The 21,232-nt window shown below is 40.2% G+C and overlaps 1 protein-coding gene across 1 annotated transcript; it reads right to left on the minus strand.

The window, feature by feature from the left end:
- Positions 1-2,131: 2,131 nt before the first annotated feature.
- capn12 (calpain 12) lies at positions 2,132-16,080 on the minus strand. The gene is given in 23 exon segments (XM_018702145.2): positions 2,132-2,952; positions 3,070-3,122; positions 3,480-3,596; positions 3,681-3,759; positions 3,889-3,957; positions 4,205-4,266; positions 4,620-4,665; positions 4,762-4,833; positions 4,931-4,967; positions 5,558-5,680; positions 6,598-6,677; positions 8,183-8,194; positions 8,292-8,551; positions 8,644-8,828; positions 8,919-8,996; positions 9,100-9,185; positions 10,201-10,284; positions 10,367-10,538; positions 10,683-10,816; positions 13,583-13,701; positions 14,591-14,642; positions 14,644-14,661; positions 15,857-16,080. Coding segments are annotated over 23 exon segments (2,166 nt in total). The 5' UTR covers positions 16,058-16,080; the 3' UTR covers positions 2,132-2,925.
- Between the last annotated feature and the right edge of the window lie 5,152 nt (positions 16,081-21,232).

The raw sequence follows: 21,232 nt of genomic DNA on the forward strand, positions 1-21,232 counted from the left end.
TTGCAGCCCTCCCCAGATCCCACCCCCACAGTATACACTACAACTCCGGCACTATTCCTGTACCAGCCCCCGCCGCTGTGGCACAAAAATACCAGCACCTCCAAGAACAGACGCCAAGCCTGTCAAAGCATCCTCACATCCCACAGGACAACTGGGGGAGAGGGGTGGAGGGGAGGACGGTGCGAAGAGTGGCGAAGAAGAGCAGGTGGAAGGACCAGTGCAGCTGCTGATGAGAGACAAGAATCAACAGAGAGACAGAAAAGAGAAAATAAAGACTCTGTGTGAAGGAGGGGACACAGTTTACAGTTATATCCTGGTAGATCAGCCACAAACTGTTTCTCTCTTTTCATCTGAGGCTGCTCGAACTGTTTTAGTTTATATTTAGCTCATTTTTTTCTAGTTGCTTTTTTCCTCATTTTTTTCTGCATGTAAATTTCTTAACAAGGAAGTGAAATTAATTAATTAATTTGTCTTTGATAATTGATTGTTTAAATGTCAAAAAATAGTGAAAAATGCTCATCATCATTCCCTGAAGCCCAAGTTAACATCATCATTTATTTTGTCTCACCAGCAGTCAAAGAAAATAATGGGGGTTGTGCTAATGCCATGACTGAGTCAAAACTGACTTTGTATTTTGTTTTTAGTGATAATCAACAACTGTTAGCAACATACACATACACTGAAATGGTGAACATGGTAAAAATTATATCTGCTATACCTCCAGGCATTAGAGTAAATCCTCACAGGACTGCTAGCGGACTGTAGACTCTGAACCAAAGTGGAATACCAACTATGATTGGTCCTCAGTCTTGTGGCCTTGGTCTTGTGGAAGGACCTGAATTCTTAGAGGTTAAACTGAGCTCATTTTCTAAAGTTGCATTTTTATCAAATTGCTTCAGTTTTTTTCTGAGTAGATTTATTGACACACAGGGAAAAAATGAAGCAGTTCCTTTGTGGGACGACTGTAAAGCTTCAGCCAGCAATTATACATATCCATCAATAGATGTAACAGCTATTTTCTTTGATAATCGATTGTTGAGTCTTTAAAATGACAGAAATTAGTGACAAATGCCCATTATTTCTTCTTTTGTCTGACCAGCAGCCAGAAATGCTTTGAGTTAACTGTCAGGAAACTGGGGAAAGAGGAAAAAAAAAGAAAAAATATATCAATTTAAGAGGCTGGTACAATTGTTGTAAATTCATTTTCTGTCCAGTACTTGATTACCAACCAATCATCTCAGCTTTATGCTGATTGGTTTCTGGGTCCCCAGCAGGTTAATCTGGCCTTGTCCGTAGAGCTGGACTCAGACGAATAAAGGTTTTTGAGAAGAGCAGAGGAAAGCAACATTCAGACACATAAAATAATAACGTGGGCAAATGTGAATTAGAGGCCAAACAGTGAGAGGAGCCTTAACAATCACTCTTGATAGGTCCTTCTTGTCTCACTCTCCTCTCTCCATCACAATGTAGATGGACGGTTGCCGAGGGCAACCTGTGTGTACTCACCTAAGGATGAACAGGAAGTGGTGTGTGAACAAAGGTGCTATTAATAGAAGCATGTGCAGAAAGGACATTTGCTTGTGAGTGAGTGTGTGTGTGTGTGTGTGTGTGTGTGTGTGTGTGTGTGTGTGTGTGTGTGAGCAGCCAGCGTGTAACAGGGAGGAGGAGGCTGCAGATTGTGAGACTCAGACAGTTACTAGAGAGAACAGGTGGGGGGGGGGAGAAAGAGAGGTAGTGAGGGATGGATGGAGGGAGTGAGGGAACATAGTGGAGGAGGGGGCGAATGTGTGTTGACGCTGTACGTGGCGTCAGTGTGATAAGAATAGAGATGGTGCGTGTAGCGCTGCTGAGACATCACCCTCACACCCTCAGTGGGGCAGGCAGTACTCACCGAGTGTGTGTGTGTGTGTCAATGAGTGCATGCGTGTGCACCGATATTACCCAGGGTACGCTCATGTGTGTACGGATGAGTAAACTGTTGGGGCTGCAGTGATTTTTCCTCAGTTGTGTAATTGCAGTTGTGTGTGTCATTTCATTCAAGTTAACTAATTCTTAAATCTTTACACAATTTCTGAACAACAACTTGAGAATGGTGATAATTACTTTGGGAAAAGGGGTAATAATGTTGACATTATTTAGGTTTTCAAAACAATTTTCTTTTTAATAGAGCAATGCTTTAAAAAGACAGTAGGAATAAAGATATCTTAAAAGTCACACCTGTAATTAAGTAATACTATTATACAGTACTGCTCTAACAATTGAATGGTGGTGCTACATAGTCTGCACATAGATGGATTATGAGATAACAGGTCCCTGGATAGAGACATGTAAAAGCCCCCCCCCCACTCTCCTACATAAAAGCAAGAGCCACAGATTGAAAGAGACATAAAATGGCTACAAACTATGAGATTGTTTAATCGTGTTGTCTCTTTGCAATCATATCAAGTCGTTTTTTTTCTTTTGTCTCTTTTTTGCTATTTTTGTTTGTCTTTCTTTCTTGATGTTTTTGTCTCTTTCTGCTCATTTTGTGTCTCTTTGTGAATATTTAGCATCTCATTCTGGTCAGTTATTGTTATTTTGTACTTTTTGTAGTCGTCAGATTGACCTTCCAACAAGAAATGTTGTCACTTCAAATAGAGGCTCTGGCACATGGGCCCCCTGACCACTTTGGCCCGTGGGCCTGTGCCTGGTAGGTCCTTTCAGTAAGCCATCTAGGACTTTGAATATTACATCAAGGTCAAGTATTAGTGTAAAGTAGTAGAATGGTACAAGATGAAGCTAAAATAAAACAATGGCAAAGCAAAGCATAACCTGACATAGCTGCAGCTGCTGCTCTGTAGCAAGGCACACATGGAAGAAGAGTTTTGTTCATGTATTACAGAGACTCAGCTGGGTCTGAGTGGAGATCCTTTTCCGAAAGCATCTTCACAGCATCAGAAACTGAATCAGCCACTGTGGAGGGACAACAAGTGGAGAGGGAGCAGAGAGAGCATAAACGGGAAGTCAAAAACTTGCTTGGGTCCAAGTAATTTTAGACACATAATAAAGCATATCTGACCAGATACTCACAGCATTGATCCCTCTGTCTTTCACCTCTTGACTGGTCTCTGATTCATACAGAGCTGAGGAGAAGAGGAGAGGAAATGACTGCATACAGTATCTCTGCAAAGGCTCAACACTCAGTAACTTCTGCATCAAATTCAGTTTTCAATTTAAAACAGAAGTCCTGGACAATATTTTATTTGGTACTCTGCCTCTTTGAGCTGAATACATTTATTCAAGTGAAACCATGTAAGATGTTTAGAGGGCAGAATTTTCTTTGGTGGAACTGCTGCTGACTCATAAACATCTGAGACCTCCAAAAAGTCACAAGCCAAAAAGTTTGGGACCCACTGGTTTAATCTTCAACAATGTGTTGTACCTAACTGGGTTAAGTAATAATACACCTAGATACATATATGTGTGTCTGTGTGTGTTACCAAAAAGCTTGCGCAGCCTGGTGAAACATGATACAAAGCCGTGGAAGGGCATGTGCAGCTCTCCTGATGCAAACCGCTCAGACAGCAGTTGAACCACCTTTCCATCACACTGCATTCCTGGGAAACACAGGTGTGAAACGAAGGTGTGAGGCCAAACAGCTGCAACCATGTGTGTTTGTAAAGGTTTGTGTATATGCATACCAACAGCTTCCAGGGCTGTGCTGAGCTCAAAGGGGCTCATTGTCCCAGAAGAGTCTGTATCGAACCGGAAGAAGATGGACTGAAAGGGAAAGCAGTGTTAGAATAAGTAATAATGACACAACCCTCCTTCTATTTTTGTCTTCAACACACACACACACACACACACACACACACACACACACACACACACACACACACTGAGATGTACCTGCAAATTGCGCAGCGTGGACAGCAGGGTTTCGGTTTGTTTACGGCTGAGACGGGAGCGCCCTCCAGTCTGCCGACAGAGTTAAGGACATCTCAACAGGAGAGAGGACAGAGAGATGAAGTTATGAGGAAGAGGAGTGAGAGCGAACAGCGACGGGAGGCGTGATGACTCAACCAGAGGACCACGGGGCTCAAACTAGCAAAGGTGCGAAAGCGGCAGAGGTCAGTCACGTTTTCTAACAGTACCAACTGTAACGGTAACTCACAAAAAACATGTAATTTCTCTAAAACTGATTATACTGAGGACAAAAGGATACATCCTCTCCAAAGATGAGCTCTCTGCACGTCTCCAGGGGCAGATGGTAATCTTTGTCAAGAACTGAGGGAAGAAAGACACAGATTGATGAGGAGAAAGACAACAAAGGGGTTAAACTGGATTAAGCTGAAGGGGAGGTGAAGATAAGGGCAAGCATAGTCAGTTTTATTACTTAAATAAGCTCAATTCACCTTATCTGACTGCAGCTGTGAGCCTCTGTCTAGACAGCTGACCTCTATGGCTCAATCCAACTCTCAAGTTAACATATTGCTACTTTGATCCCACCTAGTGGCCACTACAAGTATTGCAGAGTCAAAGATCACAGCTGGTGATCTGGCTGCCTTTGCATGATACATGAAAGCTTGGTCACAGTCTCTGAGGCAGCGAAATAAATGTAATATAGTGGATATTCTGACCTGAGTTGAACAGCTTCATGAGCTCATTGGCATTCAGCCTGTCATCCTGCCAGGAAGACAGAAGAAATCAGTTTGGTTCCAGCCAAATTTACACTTTTTTTTAAAATAATGAAGTCAGATGGGGAGAATGAGGAGTTCTTACAGGGCCAGCACCCTCATCAAAAGTCCTCTGAACTCTCCTTTGATCCTCTGGGGGCACAGGAGCTGCCATAACCTTTTCAGCATAAACATGGCAGACATTAGCATACTATAGATTTTTCTGGTTGTCTGTTACTTGCAGCTTTCAGTGTGAGCTAAACCACTGAACTCACCGGCAAGAAGCCAGAGGAGCAGGTAAAGTCCTGAGACCTGCAGCAAAAAAACATCACCACACAGTCAATGTTGCTCTTTTACATTATACATTTATACAGTTTGAACTGTAAACATTAATAATAAATGAATAAAAATAAAGAAATAAATAATGTTTGACAGTTGCATTAACTGAACAGTGGTGGAAGAAGTATTCAGCCCTTTAGACTACCAAAGTTAAAGTACTAATACCATAATATAAAAATACGATTTCATTTGAAAGTTGTTGTCAAAATTCTACTTGAGTAAATGTATTTTGTTACTTTCCACCACTCGGAAATAAGAATGGTTATTATAATCAGAGTCAGTATTCATATCACACTGTCCTCAGCTGTGTAATTGACTGTTGTTTCTGACAGGAGCCAAGAGGCAGCTATTGTTGTTTAGACCAATTGTAATTTTCTAAATTATACGGCAGTATAATGTTGGGAACACAATCTCAGCCTGAGTGTGGGTACAGGTGAGTGTGGGCGACTGTAACCGTGCTTATGAGAGATGCTCAGCCCTCACCAAGTGTTGTGGGTCTCTCTCTTTTAACAAAAATGACATTCAGCTAAACTGTTGTCAAAGCTAAATTTCGTGCATCTCACCCCAGAGTGTTTCCAGTCTTGGAGAAAATGCGGACAAAGAACTCTCCGGGCTTGTTGGGTCGATAAGTGGACACTACAATGGTGTAGTAACCCGGGTCCAGATGCAGCTTCCTCCACACACCCCTGTAGAACAAAGTTAATAAGTTGTATTAATGAATTAACAGCTCAACAGTGTTCAATGATTAACTTATAATGTTATGTCCATGCAAAATTCTATATACAATACATATTTTATATACTGTATAATATATAGACATTACAACCATGTGCAATAAGGACTACTGTTTAGTATGTTTTATCATTTGTCGCTGTCCATTTGATGTAGATCACTACACTAGAAGTGTTTTTAGGAAATGGCAGTAAATAACTGTATTTTGGGAAATTGTATGTAAAGTGTTACAACAAATACTAGGACATAAAGTCCCCGTGATTTAAATGGTACTTTCAGCATATATTTGGTTAAAATACAGTTAATAGCAAATATAAAAGCTATAACAAGGAACTGGAGGAAGGTAACACCACAGACAAAGGACTAACAGGTAACAATTGTTGAAGAAATCTTCTTAATGGAAAAGCTGACACATATTTTGAGATTTCAAAAAGCACAACTGGAAGAAAAATGTGACAAATGGACATTATACAAGACTCAAAACAAGGCAAATAAATCACAATCAACAGGACTGCAGAAGTGAGTGCAAAAAAGTGAACAAATTTCCCAAACTATTATCTGAGTTATTCACAAATTTTAAACAAATATCAAGGGACTAAAACTACATTTTATTCATTCTGTGGCAACAAGCTTTGTATGCAGCTGGACAATTATTACTAAAGTGAATTAGTTTATTTGATATTCTTATTTAGAGGGAAAAAAGTCATCAAACTCAATTCAGTGCACAGCTGACACAGTGCTCTACAGTCCCTAAATGAACCAATTAGAAGCACAAAATGATATGCTCTTATAACCAAATCCATTTTTTTTTTTTTTTTAACAAACTTGGAAGTATATGGGAGTTACTTTCTCATATGACGGCAGCCTTTACCTCTGAGCCTGATATTTCCCAGAACGTCCCACAGGACGATTTGTCATGAAGAAGTTGCGGCTCAGACACACACCCTGAAGCTGATGGAGAAAAACTTTATAAATGGATGAAAGGTTTGGTAACATTTTACAATATAGGCCATGATTCATTGTATAATTCCACCGTATGAATCAGGTACCAATAAAATAATTACTGGTTTCAACTGGTGAATAAATGTAGGTACAGTGGAAGAAAACACGACTGCCAGGAACAAAGGAGAAACAACTGGGCATCCCCAGTACCGCACTGGGATATAAAACTGAAGTTCGGTTTTAAAAAATGTTAGAAACCTTGTTCTTATTATATTACTCACGAGGACAAGGGGAATACCAGCCACACATTATATTACTGCACACATATAAAATAATAATTACAAGATTCCTAATTAAATACTAAAGCTTAGCCATGTTTGAGCAACCTCCATTAATGATACATTACTTTATTACTTTTAATAGATTACAAATTTTAACTGAGTTGATCACAATAAAAGGCTGTGATTAACCACAAGTTTAAAATACTAGTATTTACTTGTATTCATGAATTTTTTAAAGACAGTAGTTCCCCTCGAAGGTATCTTTGAATGATAGATCACCTGATACCATCTGGATAATGGCCTGAAGCCCTTGGTCTTCAACAATGTTGGTCGGTCTGCAGTCTGAGGCGATCAATTTTGAGATGGCATTACTTAGCTTTAGTTGTAATGGTTTTGTTGTTTTGTTGAACTCTCCAGTGTAGTGTGACGAGCGCGGCTACATCCAGTGTCGGTGCTAGCATCTTGGCTAACATCTGCGAAGATGCGCTTTGTCTAAAAGACGGCACTTCAAACTCGTCGTGCCTCGGTGGAAAGACAGTTCATCACTGCACCGTCTTCACACAACTTTGTTTTTCTAAGCCACCAGGAAGCTCTTTAAAACCAAAATTTACGTTAACCACACCAGTGAAAGTCTCCTCCTCCTTCGCGGTAGCTTGCGTTAGCCTTTCACCTTTGACCCCGAGCGGTGAAGTCTCGCGCTGGAATCATGGGAGGAAGTTGTGCGCAAACTTCCTAACATGGTTAAATTGTAATGTGTAATCGCGACGCGTTAATGTTGACTAGTCCTGTTAATTAGATAACAACAGAAACCTTTCTTGACAAAGATACGTTGTTTCTACTCGGTACTGCTGCTGACGAACACACCTGCGAAAGGCAAACATTTAAAAGTACAGACCTATTTCTCGTCTTATCTGAAAACTATGACTGAAACTGCAAAGTGCATGTACATTACGTTATAGCACTGTATACCGCAGATATCCATTATCTCCAAAATTGTGTAATTTATTTCACCTTTACACTGAAATCCATTTTTTACTCCCTTGTTTTCTTCCACTGCACCTACATTTAAGTACTAGAAGGAACCGGACAATATATTTATTATTACCTGATTCATATAACGAAATTACACTGTACACTGTGGGCTCTATTATAAAGTGTTACATTGTGTTCCTTCTCTATATGAGAATATAAAGATTTTCAGCATGATAATAAAATAGAACAACAGATACTCACCTCAGGGGGAACCTGCAATACAGAAAAAACACAAACATTTTAGCTTTTCCAGAACCAGAATAAACGTGCTGAGATCCAAAGTACTGAACAAATAAAGACTCGTTCTCACCCTGTAGATGTGGTAAGCGATGTAGAGAAAGTTGAGTTTGCCCGTCTGCCTGCGGTTTTTCTGCAGCAGCTCCACCAGCACAGTGCACTGTTTGGCTTTCTGCTTCTGTTTCTCTGCTATCTTCTTCTCCTCCGGGTCCATCTCCTCCTCATCCTCATCCTCATCATCTTCGTCATCCTCACCATCGTCTTCATCTTCATCATCGGGGTGGTCCTGCTCTTTAAGAACCAACTCAAACTGAGGATTCTTCCAAAATGTTTCTGAGGAGGGGGGACAGCAGGAGTGTGATCACATAAATGATCCAGGTGGAGCTTGAATGTATTTTTGTCCAAATACAAAGCCATAAACGTACGGTTGAATTTGCGGCTACCACCGGCAGAGCTCCCCGGTACCCACAGTCCTTCATGTTCACTGATGGTCCACTGGGGTGCAGCACTGGAGGGAGAGGCAGGTGTGTTTCCCTCAACAAGAGTGTCAGGACTCACACTGCAGAGCTCCACGACATCAAACAGGCTGCTGAAGTCCTCAGCACTGATCCTAATAATAAATGTGTCAACAGTGAGTGTTTTTGTACGTGACAGCTCATATGTCAGTGTAAATTGGTGTGTTTTAGTATCTGCCACATACCAGAACTCTCCATCTTCAGTCTCTTTCAGCTCAATCCGTTCTTTCTCTGCTTTGTCCACATCGTCCCACTCTTTACCCCTGGAGTCACAAAGAGAAACTCAACAACCAACCTGTGGAGGCTCTGTAATCTGTGAGTGAGCCGCTCTCATTTACGACACACACAAACAGCAAGCTTCCTCACTTGTCGCTCCAGGGGCCCCGATATTCAATAAAACCCCAGGGGTTCCTCAGCCTCAGCAACAAAATCTCATCTGTTGCTTTTTTCACCTGAAATGTAAGGAGACATTAAATTAATTTGTGAGTTAGGATCTGAGTTACATAAGGAAAGGTTTTGGAAAATGATTTATCAGTTCTCAGTATTATCTGAATATTGTATTTGTAGTGAGGAGGTGAGCTGAGGTGACTGGGATGAGATGAGATGAGACAAAATGCCATGACAGGAAATGACGCAAGATTAGATTACATTTCCAGGACATAATGTTGGATTAAATTAGATGAGACTGAGATGATATAAATATATAAAATAGACATTAGAATGAGATGTGATGACATTAGATGTGGTTAGATTAGATCATTTCTTTGACATAAATGAGAGTAAAGGCCTCTGAATACCAGAGATGCGATGAGATGAAATGCTCTGACTGGAGATGATAAGACAACATTTGAGTCTAATTACATTGGATGAAATAAACGATATTAGGATGTGATAAAATGAGATGAAATGTGATTCAACAAGATTAGACAGGGAGGGGAAAATTGATATGAGGAGAAATACCATGACATCAGATTATATAGTAGATTAGATTAGATTAGATTAGATTGGATTGGATTAGATTAGATTGGATTAGATTAGATTAGATTAGATTAGATTAGATTGGATTGGATTAGATTAGATTGGATTAGATTAGATTAGATTAGATTAGATTAGATTAGATTAGATTGGATTGGATTAGATTAGACTGTAGTGAGATGAGATGACATAAATAAAATTACATAGAAATCACATTTCAGACGATGATGAAATGAAATTAGATGAGAAGGTGAAATGAGATTACATGAAGATTTACATGAGGAGATTAGACAGGGATAGGGTGAGATTAGGTGAGGTGAGATTAGACTCCTCAAAGCATTCACATTATAGCTCTTCAAATCTTTATTATTAAATAAATAATAATAAAAAAGCAAACACATCAGAGCAATGATTGATGACGACCAATCACTAAAACAATAACAGTGGGTCAGCACTACATAGTCTACTGTGTTGTCTCAGTGTGATACGTACCTTGTCAGTGTCAGTGATGGCGTAAGCGTGGCCCTTTATCAGCCCGTTTCCTGTCACTTTACCTATGTCAAGATAGTTGCTGGCCTGTGGGGACAGAGACAGAATCTCAGCAGGTCTAAAATAAAAATCCACATGTTCAGTGTGAACACTTGCGGTGTGTATGTACCTGGATAAAACAGCTGAGCAGGCTGCCTCTGAACAGGGCCCTCGTCAGAGACCTCCAGAGGACTCGAGGGGTACGAGATGAAACCTTTATCGAGTATGCGATGCCTCCTGTAAAATCCTCCATCCCCTCAGAAATGTTACCCCCCTTCAGGCTTCCATAGGATCCCATTAACCTACATACATGAGGCGAGAAAGTTATCTCCGGTGAGTGTATTTTTGTTACGTCGCTGTGGCAACAAACACACAGACACGCAGAAAAAGAGTGGGTGATCTCAGACATTACAACCCAGAAACATATGCTGGTAGTGGCAACTGACTTGGCATAGGCCTTCTCCACCAGGGCGCTCCAAAACTCATTGCGGGTGTGAGAGTAGCTGAAGAGCAGACGGCCTTGGCGTACTGGCAGCCTGTCATCCACAACCACCTCCACCCACTCACCATACTGCCAGAACTACACAGGGAGAGAGAGCGAGACAGGAAGAGAGGAATGGTGAGAATAGAGGAGAGATGGGTGTAATGAACTGGGAGGAAAGATAATGAGGAGGGAGGCAGAGTGCAAAGAGACATTTGAATATTATGTCCCTAATATTCCCCTTAAACCTGTTGTTTTTGGACTCCTGTGGGCAGCATAACCAAACTGTAAACACTGTACATGCTATTATACCATCATCTTATAAGCTGATTCAGTAAACTTTTAGAAATATTCACTAACTCAGTTTTAACTCAGTTTAGGGTCTGCAGTCCCTGTTGGTAAATCCTCTTCTCTCTAATCCCACAAAGCACAGAACCATGTAACTTTGCACTATATGCACATTTTTCCTTTTTATACTATGTATAAATTATAACTCCTACTCACTCAACACTGTTTGCTGTCACCTTTAGTATGTTATACCTTTATCTGTTACATATTGGTGTCTGTATATTCATATATCTTATTTGCACAAATGTTAATGACGGTATTCTCTCTCTCTCTTTGTAGTTTAGTTGATTATTAAAATAGTTACTTACAGTTAATTGAAGTGCCCATCAGGTAATTGATTCATTGACCAGTCATTTCAACTCTAATATAGTGAGTTGTAACTATACAGTGGGTTGTTTATTCCTCTGTTAATCCTGTTTTATCCTGTTCTTAACATCCTATTTATTTATATGTATATTGTTTATTTGTATTTTATCCTTGTGTTTGCCTTATGTTCTGTCCTGTTCTGAATTGCCTTGTTGTTGAAAAGATAAAAAATTGGCCTTGCTAAACCATACAGTATTATACTTCCACATGACACACACACACACACACACACACACACATATATATGTATATATATATATATAAAAATCCAGACAAAATAGAGAGAATAAAAAACAGAATGAAGTCTTCCAGATCTGAAAAATTAAACCTTGTGGTCTATGAAAGGACGAGTTAAATTAAATTAACACACTGTTCTCTTGTATTCTTGAATTAAACCACCCCCACGGCTGTTACTGGTCATGACTAGGGGAGTGTACTGTACTGCTAACTGTGTGTACAAAACAAGGGGCCAAAAACAGGCCTGCACTGGTCTTTCATAGCTGCAGCTGTGTGTGTGTGTGTGTGTGTGTGTGTGTGTGTGTGTGTGTGCATGCGTCCCAGGGGTAGTCACTACCTGCATGTCTGGACTGCTCTCCCATCACCCTGACGGGGCAAAATGAGTTTCCAGTCCTGCCGTGCTGCTTGTTAAGTCATGTCACATTCTCCCTAACAGTCTCTAAAGGACCACAGCTCCGAGGCTAAATAATCACTGAGCACAAACTGTAAAAAAAAAAAAAAAAATCACCTGACATGTCAGTTTGTTTTTACAAGATTGATGTGTCTAATAAGATTATATTTATTGATCTGAGCAGGTCAGAGCCAGTGAATGATGAACTCTCCAGATTATTATCACCAATGATGATGATGAGGTTTGTCTCATGTTTCGTGCGAGACCACCGGGCAGCCATGACACCAGGATGAGTTGCTACCTGTTTGATAAAGTTGCCTTCATCTGATGCCAGAGCTGTGATATGACAGCTAAATGAGAAAACATCTCACTGAGAAGTCTAAAAGAATAAAGCCAGATCAGATATCTGTGTTTATTTCAGAGAATCAGTCCTTTTCATGAGATGACTGAGTATGAATCACATATATAAATCATTTGTGTCCGTCCTGTCAAGCACAGCAGTTATTTCATTGCACCTTTTATTGGTAAAAGTGTTTTGTATGTATTTTATTGTTGAGTTTGATGTATTTGAAAGCCTCATCTAGAGATGAGCATTGCAAGATAGCTCAGGTTGTAAATGCTCTAGTACTCTATGTGGCAGAGGTTCATACAACTCAAAGTTAAATCACTGTACACATTACACTTTGGGGTTATTTTAATCACATAACTTTACCATGAACTGGCTTATTAAGCTGTGCAATATACGTTGGTTAGTTTTATATTTAAGTAGGAATAATTCCACAGTATTACTTTGGGGCTATTGCAGAAGATTGTTATTATATACGGTAAAGATTTCACTTTATCATCCATCAGCACTACATTTTTAATATTTATATGTGTTACAATTAAATGACTTATTTTTATAAAATCAGGGCTGTTGAGTTAGAAAAAAGTGAGCTTACCAGTCCTCTGTGGCCTGCCCCTCATCTCTGCTTGAGACTAATGATTTGAGGCTAATTAGCACACCTGCGCGTCCCACAGAACTGTCTTTAGTTGAGTTCCATTGTGGGTAATGTAGGCATGGCATAAGAGCAATCATATCTGTGGTTCTGCTGTCCATCATGAGTCTGACAGTGTTACAGAAGTGCAGTGCTCTTTTGAGGCCCTTATCATGTCTGTTGATGTTGTCCTGTCATAGTGTGTATTCCCACACAAAGTCACAACTAGTCAGCTGCCACACTGTGAATATGGGTCCTTTGGTGGGTCTGAGGGGGCCATCTGTATACAGCATTATGCCCATCTGTTCATTAAATATATATCTCAGGCTCTGGTGGTTTGTCAGTTCGGGGACCATGTGTGTCAAACTTGAACCAGACCACCAAAAAAAAAAAAAACACATTAAATGGTTAAAATTACAGTTTGTCATGAGTATTTGCTTTTATAAAGGAAATCAAAGCAATGTGTTTTCTGTGTGTAATATTTTTCATTAACAACATAAAAAGGGTTCTCTGTCTAATCCATCCATCTAATCTATATTTACTTACTGTAAAATGGAAGATCCCTGCATATGGCTTGGAGAGGCTTTGCCCCGGTGGCACCACCTTCACAAAGAGCTTTGGGTGCATGGTCAGACAGGACAGAGCTGCCAGCAGCCAACAGTTACCTGACAAACAAAATTAGGCACATGAAGCTGGCACAGAGGAACCATCCCTCATTTCATGTGATGACTGATGTGTATCAAAGTGTTTCAGTGGTTAGACTCCCGCAAGGCATGATTCATGTTTGCGTCAGGTGGGGTTAAGCTCGCACACACACACACACGTAATAAGTTGCATTCCTCTCCAACAGAAAACATCTGTTCCATGTTGTTTCTCTGGTGATGTTGCAGTAATTCTTGGTTTCTGCGTAAATCATGGAAAAAAACATCCTGGGATGCAGTTTGAAAGAAAACGTGAAACATAAAATTCAGACATGAAAGGAGGAGGAGTAGGAGGTGGGGGGTGGTATTGATCAGTACCAATGACATATTTACACGCAACTGGTGACATGACCCATCAATCCAGAAATCCCAGAGGTAGAAGGAGAGTTTGATGTTGTGCAGAAAACAGTCCTCTAGTTCACCACAAATAAGAAACAGACAGGAGGCGACACAGATCTGAGCAGTATCGGGGGGATGTTAAAGACAGAGCTGGATGGGGTAAAGACCCTCTGCAGATTTGGGGGTTTTAGGTTTTGGGAACAACAGGGTGTCATCCCTCTTTCCCCCTCGCTGTGCATTTTAAGTTGGGTCTCTGGGGCTGTGTGGCGCATACATTGAGCTCAGCATTTTACTGCATTCAAAAAATAGGAACAAACTGAGCTACGTAAGCGTGGAGTGTTTCAGCGCTTGGTTGTGCAGATTTAACTTTTCCAGGGTGTTGTGCAATGCCAGTGTAAGACAATTCAGCAATGACGTATGCTAGTCTAAAACCTCAGTCTTCGGGGAGGGCAGATGAGCTGTGGGCAGGAGGAGCAGATTTTACTGCTGATGGAAGTTTTTCTGATGCACTCACCCAGTTGGCCCTGACAGATATCTGTGGTCCCGGTCATGCCCTCCACAAACACAGGCATTCTCACTGATTTCCTTCAGAGACAGAACGAGAGGGCAATAATGTGAGCACAAGATGCTGCAGCAGCACAAACTGATATCATGAGATAAGAAATTTTTAACTCTCTGTGCTGCAATCTTGTTTTCTGTGAGAGAATAAATGGAGATCTGTGTGTTGTGCCTTAGACCTGAAATGATTAATCGATTAGTTATTCAATATAAAGTCCCTAAATATATTATCTATACCATTTATCCTTAAGCAGGGGGAGAAAACCAAACCACACACAGAAAAGCCTGAGTGAATCGGGGTTTGAATCCAGAACCCTCTTGCTGTGAGGTGCTGCCCCTCAATGCATTAATTTTTCTGCAATAATCATTTAAGTTGTTTTCCATGCAAAAATACCACAAACTGATTTATTCCTGCCTCTCAAATGTGAGGATTGTTGTCTTTTCTCCCTTATGTAACTGTCTCTGTTATGTGATTGTAAATTCTCCATTTTATAGGTTTGTTGGTAAGACAAAACACAGCATTTGAATATGTCACCATGGGCTCTGGAAAAATGTGATGGGCATTTGTTTCTATTTTTCAGACCAAATGACTAATTAAGAAAATAACTAGCACATGGGTAGAATGGGTAAAATAATCATTAATTATAATACCGGATTTAGACTGTGATGCGTGATATGTGACTTTTGCAATGTCTATCATTATTTATTTTCATATTTTCAGTATTATTTGTCTTATTTCCTCAGTTACTTTGTTCCTCTCTTGAGCAAACTGCACCAGGTAGGAAGTACCTCAGACCTGAGCCACACCTGGTTGAGTCACTGTCAGTCACATCTATCAGCAAAACTGTTGATAAGAGTTCCTGTGAAAGCCAAAACCTAGAAGACAATGGGAGCTACAAGTCACATTGCTTCAGCGTTAAGGCATTTTTTTTAGTAATGTGCAGAAGTAGTCAACCATGTAAAACATGTAACCAACTGTGCCCAAAATAAAAATGTTGCCCAGAGTATGTTTCAAATGTTGGGAGCATTTTCTCAGATACGCATTTTTGTTTCTTTTTAGTTGCAGACGATACTGTGACATGACTCATGATTTTTTATTATCTTACAACTTATTTATTGTGTTATTGGTAGAAGTGAAGACGCACATCATTGAGGACGAAAACACCCTGCAGTATCTGGGTAAAAACTGGTACTTTACACACAGTGGTCAAAAAGAACGCACCTTGGGTCGCTGCCACTTAATCGCCTTTTTGGGATCCGGGTCTTCGGGCATACCGATGGACTGCTGCTCAGCCGGGAAGGTTGGATCAGAAAACAGCACGCCGGACTTCAGACACTCCTCCATCAGAGTCTGGAAGTCCTGATCATTGAATTTGATCGGGTTCTCGCTGGAGCCCAAAGGTGCCACTTTGTCGTTTGCCATGCTGCCAGAGAAGGATCAGCAAAATTCTTCATCCGAGGTGCAAAATGTTGCGAGCGGGCTCGGGCTTAAATAGGGTTTAAAAGCGCACACCCACTACATCCAGTGTGGCCCACTTTGCAGCGCCTCCCTGGCTCTGCCCAGCCCAGAAAGGTATGCAGAGCGCCGGGGGCCGTGAGGAGCTGGAGTCGGAGTAATGACATGGTGCCAACAACCTCTTTGATCTCCTCTAATTTATCGTCCATTCAACAAGCTTCCATTAGGGACGCAAGAAAGGCATAAAAACGGACATTTAACTGGACATCTCTGCAGGGACAAAGGTCAAAGTACCCTGTCTCCTCCACCAGTGCAAAAGCTCTCTAAAATGTTTTAGTAATTTGTATATTTTGTCCTTTACTTGCTCAGTTTGCTGGTCAGATCTTTCGCATTACAGGTTGTCACCCAGTATTTCGTAACAATCACATTCCCCTGAAAAAACCTGTTTTTACATGTAAGAAATGTGTTTATACAAGTGTACATAAATACAGTGGAAGGACTGTGTCTGTGCTTGAGAGGAGATACAGGAAATACAGGAAATCACAAATAAGCAACATTTAAATTAAGCAAGAAAACTCAAATTAACCACAGACCAATTTATCGAGCAGATTTTTTCAATTCTAAATCAGTCGAGTCCTCTGTCACCTCTCTAAAACCGGCGCTAGGTGGCAGTCTACTCCACTCAAAGTTGCCAGACCACAAATCACCACATCTACTGTACAGCAGGCTTTTTTTCCCTTTTTTTTTTTTTTTTTAAACTGTAAATTGTGGTGGTGACGATTATGATAAATAAGGCCATGAGGCGAAATACACATTCAAAACCTCTAGGGTAACTCCAGGTCTGTTCAACTGAAAGTAAAGTAAATCACACGGTAGAAATTTCCCTTCTTAGAAGATGTAGACAAGATGGACACCACAGAAAATTACTTTACCTCTGAAGTTAGCTAATGTATAAGGTTTATTGCAGTTCTCAGGATTATTTGTCAGTTATAGCACAGGCTGATAAACCACATTACTATAAGTTTTATGCAACAGACACAAACTTTAAATAGTCTGTTATATAACCTGTGCTTATAGCAAATGTAAAATGAGAAATGTATCCATCTATGACAGTTTCAGTTTTGACTTACTCATTAAAGTATCTCTTAACAGTCATCCAACTGTCCAACTGTTATTATTCTAGATGAGAGAAAAGAGGAGTTGATCTCTGATCTCACAGAGCACTTTATTAGGAACACCATACTAATACTTTGTGGGGGTTCCCTTTGCTCTTTCTTTCCATTGAGATTCTTCTCCACATTGACATGATTCCATCACATAATTTCTGTAGATTTGTAAGGTGCACATTCATACTGCCAATCTCCCGTTCTACCACATTGCAAAGGTATTCTGTTGGATTCAGTTCTGTTTGACTGGGGAGACCACTGAAGTTCACTGAACTCACTGTCATGTTACTTTTGTTACATGGAGCATTATCAGGCCATTAGAAGATGATGAATAAATGGATGAATATGGTCAGCAACAGTCTGTGGCCTTCAAAGCACAATTGATTGGTATTAAGATGCCCACAGTGTGCCAAGAAAACATTCCCCACACCATTACACCACCAGCAGCAGCCCAGACTGTCACAAGGCTGGTTGGGTCTTTGAATTCATGCTGTTGACACCAAATTCAGACCGTACCATCTACATGCCTCAGCAGAATCCAGATTCATCAGACCAGGCTACTTTTTCCAGTCTTCAGCTGTCTAATTTTGGTGAGCCTGTGCCCACTGCAGCCTCACAATTCTGTTCTTGGCTCATGGTCCTCTGCTGTTGTAGCTCATCCATCCTTCAATGTGTCGTGCCTTCTGAGATGCTTTTCTGTTCACCACAGTTGTAAAGAGTGGTTCTCTGAGTTATCATAGCCTTCCTGTCAGCTTCAATCAGTCTGGCCATTCCAGTTTGGTAAGCCTTGATAATAATGTTTATTTGCTAGATTGATTTCAATATAAACAGCAAGTTACATTCTGACACTGATATTGTCACTGATCTGTAGCTGAGTTTCCAAGGAGGATTTAGTGACTTCAAAGATAAAGTTCTCTTTCCTATTGTCTACAGACTATGTGTGGTATTTATTAGTGTCAGATCATTTACAAATGCCATATAATTTATATCAGTTATAAGACATTAATAAGAACAAACATTGTGGCTGTTTTTCTGTCCCCCAGCATGACTCTTTGATTAATCAGACTGCACCAGTAGACCTGGAAAAGAACTAAAATAATAAACTAAAATACATGCCTTAACAACCTGATAACAGTTACAGACTTGATGGATTATTGTGGGGGAAATTTACATTAAATTAATTAATTTATTACAAAATTTACAGCTGGAGAGTTGATGGCTTATTGGATAGTGAGAGTTGTTGGTAGTTGTCAAAGAAATTTAGTAACCTGGAAACACAGAAGTTACAAGAAGGATTTATGGTCATCAATCCCTGTGAACAGCTTTTAGAAAGGGTGCTCTGGTCGCTTGTGTAGGAAGGACCTAAATTAATTTTGTAACAAGTTATTAACAATTAAAGACCCGATAACTGTTCTGAGAGCCTCTTTATTAATAACTTATTAACATTTATAACCACAGAATTGGAAACCATTAGTTATCATAAAGTTATTAGAACTTATAAACCCTTTACAAAGTGACACACTCCATTTTTAATATCTTTCACCATTGGAATAAGTAGATAAATAAGAAAGTAAAGGAAGAATCTCTTGTTTCTTAAGACAAGACTATATTTATTTCATCTTTTAAAGTTCTGTCAATTAGGTGAGATGATTTTGTTTCGATGGAAATTTTAGGACAGAGAGTAGTAAGGTTTCCAGAAAATTCATTCATAACATCTTAAGGTTAATGTTTTTTTCACAATAGACTATTTTGCCTGGATGGACCAGTCTAAACAGTTTTTAGAAGGGGTGCTTGGGCCTCCTCCTGTGTAAACCACATGTGAACTCTGGTCAAAACTCTAATAATCTGAAGTGGACATCCAATTACCGTAACTCCCCCCCCTTTCCCTGCCCTCTTATGTCGTGTCATTCATTAAGTTTAGGTGGATATCCATCTCCAACAAACTGTTGTCCTGCAGTGCTCACTCCAGGCCTCTCCAGGCGTCTCCAGCCGTCCCTCCATCACACGCCTGATTACACTGAAAACGTGAGACTGACCGGGACTAAACAAACAAGAAGAATAGCGACACAGATCCGCCTAATGGTCACCATTTAACTCCATTCATAGGCTCTCCATTATGTCCGTATGGTCTTTGAGGACGGGATTATAGGAAGCCTCAGTGACAAAGGTCAGAGGGCCGAGCAGACACTCCCACACCTCCATGACCTACTCTGATCCCACGACCCTGGCACCAACAGCCCCCCTGGCCCCTCACACTCTCCCCTCTGGTTAACCGGCTTTGTCCCGGCCCGTTTTCTGCTGCATCACTCACACATCTCCAGACTGAACGGGTCAGATGGAGAAGGGAACTGGAGAATTAGCCTCCAGGAACACTGAGGAGAAATGACTAGAATATACATACGGTTAAAAAAAACAACATAATATCTACCTCTATTTTATAGTGTTTTTACTCTTCTTAAGTCTGCATTTTTTTGTCTGTTGCCTCGATGTTATTGTGAAGCACTACAGTATGTGATTATCTGCCCGTGGAGGGTGCAATATAAATAAAGTTACACACCACATACACCATTTTGTTAATACTTATGATGGAAAATAACTAAATGGTAAATACTGCACGTAAGCACCTTTCTGAGGTACTTCTACTTTGTATTTCCAGAGACAAATGTTGAACCTTTTACTCCACTACATTCAGATGTAGTTAGCAGTTGCTTTACAGATTAAGTTTTGTCACACCAAAACCTACAACTGACTTATAAAATACAATTAATTATAATTAATCTAAACTACCCAACAGTAAATAAAGTAGTTAGAATAAGCTCCTCCACAAGCAACTGTACAACAATAACTGCAACTTACATGTAATTGCATCAGCAACAATCAAATCATGTAAAATATAATAATATGTACTGACAGAGGACCTTCTGCTGAATTATATTTTCAATACATTTTGATAATGACGCTTCTGTACTTTTATTTCAGTAAGTATTTCTATTGCTAAAGATCAAAATACTTTATGTTTGGGAATTATCCTTGTAAAACATATAAGAGTTTGTTATTGTTTTAGGGTACCACTCAGTTCAGCTGTTGCATATACAGTGTGTTGAATTTGTGTTTCTTTATCTGTTGAAAAAGCTCTCAGATCAGTCAAGTCAAGTTTATATATGTGTGTAATCTAAGTAACTATTCTAGGACCAATCATTACTAAAGCAATGAAGCATACAAAAATGCTAAAATGACAAGTAAACTTGACTAATAAAGAGTTATATAACCGGGGTGACGGTGGATATTTGTTCCATGTGGAGCTTCTGGTTGAGGCAGTTAGAGGCTGCAGTTCACCTTCCCTCAGGCCTGCAGGAAACAAACACATGAAAGCATTTTCACCTGTCACAGGACTGAACTCCACCTTCTAACCTTACTATGCATGCTATCAGGCAGCACCTCTGACCCCAGCTTTGTGTGTGTGTGTGTGTGTGTGTGTGTGTGTGTGTGTGTGTGTGTGTGTGTGTGTGTGTGTGTGTGTGTGTGTGTGTGTAGGGAGGGGGTGGACAGTAAGGAGTGTGTAGTCAAATCCAGTTTTTCTGGCACTTTTGGATGGATGTTTCTGGGACAAGAAAAACAAAATTGACTGACCTGAAAATTAGTTTGTGTGTGTGTGTGTGTGTGTGTGTGTGTGTGTGTGTGTGTAATTACCTGAGCAAATAACTGTGAGTGTGTTTGTGTCAGGTTCACAAGGAGGGTCACCAGGTACTGCAAGAACAGAGTAATGTGTGCTTGTTTATGAAAGACAAAGAGAGAAACAGACGTTTGAGGAACAGTTTGTCAGAGTGTATTTGAGTGGGCAGGTGTTTGATTGCTTCACCTCCTTCATCTTCTTTACATTGTGATTTGGTTGCAGTTTAGTTCACCCTTGAAGCTTTATACATTAACAAAACAAGCAGAGGTGTAAAGAGACATTTTCCAGTAAACAGTGAAACCA

The sequence above is a fragment of the Lates calcarifer genome, linkage group LG21, assembly GCF_001640805.2.
Source record: "Lates calcarifer isolate ASB-BC8 linkage group LG21, TLL_Latcal_v3, whole genome shotgun sequence".
NCBI classification, from domain to species: Eukaryota; Metazoa; Chordata; class Actinopteri; family Centropomidae; genus Lates; species Lates calcarifer.